Source organism: Dipodomys merriami, unplaced genomic scaffold, assembly GCF_024711535.1.
Source record: "Dipodomys merriami isolate MVZ:Mamm:240054 unplaced genomic scaffold, mDipMer1.0.p SCAF_6, whole genome shotgun sequence".
In the NCBI taxonomy this organism is placed as follows: Eukaryota; Metazoa; Chordata; class Mammalia; order Rodentia; family Heteromyidae; genus Dipodomys; species Dipodomys merriami.
Window position 1 is genome coordinate 6,487,057 of NW_027206179.1, and position 6,000 is coordinate 6,493,056.

The following is a 6,000-nucleotide window of genomic DNA, read 5'->3' on the forward strand; positions in this document are numbered from 1 at the left end:
ATGTAAGGTAAGACAACCACGTTGAATAACAGTCTGCAGAATTCCTAGAAAGTAGGCATGACTGGCTTCCAGCCCAGCTCAGGTAGGAGTAGGGGTGGGAGTAGTAAGCGGTGGGAGTAGACCTGGAGCAGAAACCTCAAATCAGTACATCAGCCTGGACAAAAAGTGCTGGAGACTCCATCTCAACCAATAAGAGACTGGGTTCAGTGGTGCACGCCAGTCATTCGAACTACAGAGGAAAAAAAAAAAAATAGGAGGATTACATTCCAGACCAGCCTAGGCAAGAAATGAAAACTTATTGGAAAAAGAACTACAGGAAAAAGAACTGAGGATATGGCTCAAGTGGCACAGCACCTGCCTAGCAAGTGCTAGGACCCTGAATTCAAATCATAGGGCATGAAAAAGGAGGTGGGGAGAGGGCTTTATTAAAAAACAACAGAAGAGAACTAGGCACTAATGGTTCACACCTGTTATCCTAGGTACTTGGGAGGCTGAAATCTGAGGATCACAGTTTGATGGCAGCCCAGACAGAAAAGTCCCCATGAGGCTCTTATCTCCAATTAACCATCAAATATGAGAGTGGTGCTGAGGTTCAAGAAGTAGAGTGCTAGCCTTGAGCACAAAAGAGACTCAGGGACAGCACCCAGGCCCTGAGTTCAAGCTCCAAAACTGATAAAAAAAAAAAAAAAAAAAAAAAAAAAAAGACCAGAAAAGACATGCAAATTCTATTTATCTCAGCTTTATCAGGAGAGATGAACCAGAAAATAAGTAGGAACATTTCATATTGTATCAAGAAAGCCATGTTAAGCCAGGTGCCAGCAGCTCACAGCTGTAATCCTAGCTACTCAGGAAACTGAGATCTGAGGATCAGGGGTGGAAGCCCGCCTAGGCAGGAAAGTCCATGAGACTCTTATCTCCAGTTAACCAGCAAAAAGTCCAAAGCATAGCTGTAGCTCAAGTAACAGAGCACCATCCTTGAGTGAAAAAACTAAGGGACAGTGCCCAGGCCCTGAGTTCGAGCCCCAGAAAACACAAACAACAAAGTAATGCAGGGAAAGGAGAGGGAAGACCAACCTTTTCCATGCTGATAGGAATGCAAAAAACGTTAGTCATTTAGGAAAACAAATGAAGTTTCTTAGTTAAACATACACTAGGCATGTGACCCAGAAATCTTACTCCTAGTACTGAAGCAAGAGAAATGAAACGTGCACGCACTCCAAAACCTATCAACAACTAAGCACCACTGGCTCTCGCCTGTAATCCTAGCTCCTTAGGAGGCTGAGATCTGAGGATCGCAGTTCAAAGCCAGCCTGGACAGTAAAGTCCATGAGATTCTTATCTCCAATAAACCACTAAAAAAACTGGAAGTGGTGCTGTGTCTCAAGAGGTAGAGGGCTCGCCTTGAGCTAAAGAGTGCAGGGACAGCGCCCAAGCCCAGAGTTCAAGCCCCATGACTGACCAAAAAAGAAAAGAAAAGAAAAAATCCAGAGAGACTCTTATCTCCAATTAACCAACAAAAAGCAGAAGTGGATAGATGGACAGACGGACAGACAAATAGACTGATGGCTGAATGGGGACAAGTAACAGGAAAAGAACAAACAGGTAGATGGATAATGGATTACAAATAGACAAACAGAATGGATAAATGACCAGTTCTAGGTAAGAGACATAGACTCTGCAATGTGAATGTATTTCTTGTCATTTTAAAACACACACACACACACACACACACACACACACACACACACACACCTCACACATCTAATCCAATCTCAAAACTGAAAAACACACCACTCCAAATGTGTCCTTAGTGACTTAACACAAAGGGTCTTGAGAAAAGATAAAATTCCTCAATCACCCCGCTTTCTTCTTGGGTTCCAGAGGTAGCTAACATCAGAGTTCCCACTCTGAGCCAACATGACTGTTTAAATCAATAAAATCCAAGCTTGCACAAGGTATGGGGGAGGGGAGGGAAGGGCAGAAAAAATCACTGTTATTTAATTCCATCACTTTTGAAACCCACCTACTCGGCCCCGAAAACAACAGAAACTTCTCTACCAGGGGCCACACTAGCCATTAGGCACGTGCCATCACCAATCAGCTGAGGAAGGAAGGAAGGGAAGGAGGAAGGAAGGAAGGGAAGGAGGGAAGGAGGGAGGGAGGGAGGAAGGAAGGAAAGAAAGAAAGAAAGAAAGAAGTAAATCTTGGTTCAGGGCCCGGCATGGTAGTGCATACCTGTAATCCCAGTCACTTGGGAGGTCGAGACTGGATAGGATTGTGTCTTAAGGCCAGCCCAGGCCAAAACATGAGTGAGACCCCATCTCAACCAATTAATTGCATGGTAGTACACACCTGTGCATCCCAGCTATGTGCAGGACTATGCTGCCCAGGCAAAACCTCAAAACTCTTTTTCAAAAATAACTACAGCCAACCAGGGCACCCATTATCCTAGCTACTCAGGAATTTGAGATCTGAGAATCCCGGTTCAAACCCAGTCTGGACAGGAAAGGCTATGAGACTCTGATATCCAATTAACCACCACCAAAAAATAAATGAATAAATAAAAGTGGTGCTATGGCTCAAATGGTAGAGGGCTAGATTTGAGCACAAAAGCTCAAGGACAGAGCCCAGGTCCTAAGTTCAAGCCCCAGTCCCCCATATACTCAAATGGTTCTACTATGTTCTTGTGGAAAACATAAACTTTCAAAGACTTGGTAAATCCATTCACTGATCCCAGAAAGCCCAGGCACATATCTGGTAAATTACCAAAGCAACAAGGCAGCCAGGTGATTGTGGCTCACGCTTGTCATCCTAGCAATTTATGGAGGAGGCTAAGATGTGAGGATCACGGTTGGAAGCCAGCCTCAGCAGGAAAGTCCATGAGACTCTTACTGCCAAAGAATCACCTAAAAACAGGAAGTGGAGCTGTGGCTCCAAGTGGTAAAGCAGTAGCCTTGACCAGAAAAGCACAGGGAAAGCTGGGCACCAGTGGCTCACACCTGTAATCCTAGCTACTCAGGAAGCTGAGATCTGAGGATCACAGTTCAAAGCCAGCCTGGGCAGGAAAGTCTGTGAGACTCTTACCTCCAATAAACCACCAGAAAACCAGAAGTAGCACTATGGCTCAAGTGGTAGAGCACAAGCCTTGAGCTGAAGAGCTGAGGGACAGCACCCAAGCCAGAGTTCAAACCCCACAATGGACCAAAAGAAAAGAAAAAAGAAAAGAAAAGCACAGGGACAGCACCGAGGCCCTGAGTTCAACGTTCCAGTACCAGCACTAAGAAAAAAAAAAAAAAAAAAGCTACAAGAAGAGCATGCACAAAGCCTGACATAGGTCTCACAACTCATCCTGAATTTGCTTAAGAAGAAGTCACCCTTCATTAAGCACCTACTGTATACCAACTCCCCCAGGGATTACAAATATCAGCCAATAGACTCAGTTTGGTTCATTGCTTCCTTCCTGGATACACCGCGCCCCCCCCCCCCCACCCTCCATGCCGTATTTCTAGAAAAAGCAGAAACTGAAGCAGAAACTCAACAGGTATTCCTAATGCAGAACTTCAGACTTCCACAGTGAGAACCCCAAGCTATACATTATTTTTTTACAAACTTCTTTGGGGGGGGGGAGAGCCCTATGGGGGTTTTTTGTGGTTGTTGTTGTTCTGTTCTGTGCCAGTTCCTGAGGTTTGGACTCACTTCCTAAAGCACTGGTCCTTTAAGCGTTTTTCATCAAAACTGGCACTCTACCACTTGAGCCACAGCTCCCCTTTCAGCTTTTTGCGGGTCAATTAGAGATAAGAGTTCTTACAGACTTTCCAGTCCAAATGTTCAGATCTCAAGCTCCTGGAGTAGTTTAGGATTACAGGAGTGAACCACAGCTGTACTGGATTTTGAAGTCAGGACTTCCAGGTTGCTGGAGCAGTATCTTAGCCACTTAAATATAGGTATATATATTTAAATAGATATAGCTATATATACTTAAAAGATCTTTCCATCTTTGTCCTCAGCCAATCCCAAGAGGATGTTGGGATGGAGATGTCAGGACCAGAATATCTGAGAAATTAAGGTCACAAGGTCTCTCTGAAAGACAGGGCAGAGGAGCAAGAGGGCCTAGGAGTCATCAGACAAGAGGTTGGTCAGTTTGCAGCCTCCTACACAGGTTCCAGTCCTCCGTCTCTCCAGAGAAAGTGAATTCCATGTCCTGCCTGTGCCTCAGTTTATTCCCTTGTTAAATGGCTGAGTGACCCTATCCCGATGGCCTCATTTCAACCTGATTATAACATCTGTGTGTTGTGTGTGTGCCCGGACTGGGGCTTGAACTCAGGGCCTGGGCGCTGTCCCTGGGCTTTTTTTTTTTTTCTCTCTCAAGGCTGGTTCTCTCCCACATGAGCCACAGCTCCACTTCTTCCACAGCTTTTATTGGTCGTTGGAGGTAAGGGTCTCAGGCACTTTCCCTTGGCTGGGCTGGCTTTGAACCACAATCCTCAACTCTCAACGGCCTGCATCGCTGGGATTACAGGCGTGAGCACGGGGGCCCAATCCTGATGAAAACCAGCCGCTACCTTTGTCCCCTACCAACAGTGTAAAAGTTTGCCTCGTGGACCTCGGCATAGAGACCCAGAAGTGACCACCCGCCTAGATGGAAGGCCAGGCTAGCGGGGGATCTCCACTACTCATACGGCCGTGGGAACCCCCAGCCCCTACCCCGTGGACTTTTCGCTTCAGCCCTTGGGCACTTGGCTGACCCGACTCAGTGACCCAGGGGGACCCCCCTCCGAGGGAGAGGGGTGCATGGGAGCGCAGCCCCCCCATCCCGAAGAAGACGAAACCCAGGAGCGGGGTGCGCTGGGGACGCGCGCGCGCGCGCGGGCCCGCAGGGCGGGCACTGGGGCAAGGTTCCCCGGGTCCGGGTCGGGCACGCGGGGCGCAGAGCGACGAGCCCCGGGGCGGGCAAAGGCCAAGGTCAGCGGCTCCCCCCCACTCCTCCTCCCGTTCCCTTTGGAGGAGCCCTGCGCCCATGGGGAGGGGGGTTGTGCGCCCCCCCACGACGCCCCTCTCTCCCCGGAAGGGGAGAAAGGAAAAGTAGGAGGGTCTCCGTCCTTGATCGGGGGCTCTATTGTGTCTGGAGAGGGGGATCCCCTCCCCAACCTCCCCGGCGCTTCCCCCCACCCTCGACCCGACCCAACTCACCCTCTCCGGGGTACAGGTGGCCCGCGGCGCCCGCCAACAGCGCGGCCCCGGTCAGCAGCAGCAGCAGGAGCAGCGGCGGCGGCGCGGCCGACGCCCCCCGCCGACCCCCGGGGTCCATGGCGCGGGGCGGGGGGTCCCCGACGATCAGAGCGCGCGGCGCCCGCCCGCGGGGATCATGCTCCGAGCCCAGCGGCCGACAGACGCTTTCCGGGTGCAGCCCACCCCCCCACCCCACCCCCCCCAAAAAAATAATAATAAATAACCACACGGGGATGGCCCTGGGGATGGGGGGAACCCCGGGAAGGGCGCGCGGCCTGGGAGGCGCCCCCAAAACCAAAGTGAAATGAAAATAAAATGATCACAGGAGCGGCGCGGCCCGAAGAAAAACGAGGGGGGCTGGTGGTGCCCCCCCCTCTCTCTCGCCCTCCGATCCCCACCAAACTCCGGCGGTCCGGGCCCCTCTCCTCCTCTCGCCCAGCGATCTCGAGGCCCGAAGCTCGGGTGCCGCGCGCCCCGGGGCTTCCCGACTCGTGGCTGGCCCCGCGCGCTTCCAAGGCCGCTCGTGGACCCCGGGACCGAGGGCGGCGCGGGCGGCGGGCGGCGGAGCGAGCGCGGCTCGGCCGTAAACAACGCGGCCGTCAGCTGGGCCCCGCGCGGGACCGGGAAAACGCGGCGCGGACCCGGCCTGGGAAGGGACTGAACCCCGGGAGGCCCCGGGAGGGGAGTGGAGGGGGGGGGAGTGGGAAAGCGGCGCCGGGGGCGTGGTGACGAGGGCGTGGTTTGTATGTGGGCGTGGCTTCTTTCCGCCAC

At 51.7% G+C, this 6,000-nt stretch overlaps 1 protein-coding gene across 4 annotated transcripts in view; it reads right to left on the minus strand.

The window, feature by feature from the left end:
• The window catches only part of Insr (insulin receptor), a 91,700-nt gene extending 85,918 nt beyond the window's left edge, over positions 1-5,782 (minus strand). For all 4 annotated transcript variants that reach the window (XM_070002349.1, XM_070002348.1, XM_070002347.1 and 1 more), the window contains exon 1: positions 5,191-5,782. In XM_070002349.1, the coding sequence (XP_069858450.1) occupies positions 5,191-5,308 (118 nt within the window). In that variant the 5' untranslated portion in view covers positions 5,309-5,782. The remainder of the gene's footprint in view (positions 1-5,190) is intronic.
• Between the last annotated feature and the right edge of the window lie 218 nt (positions 5,783-6,000).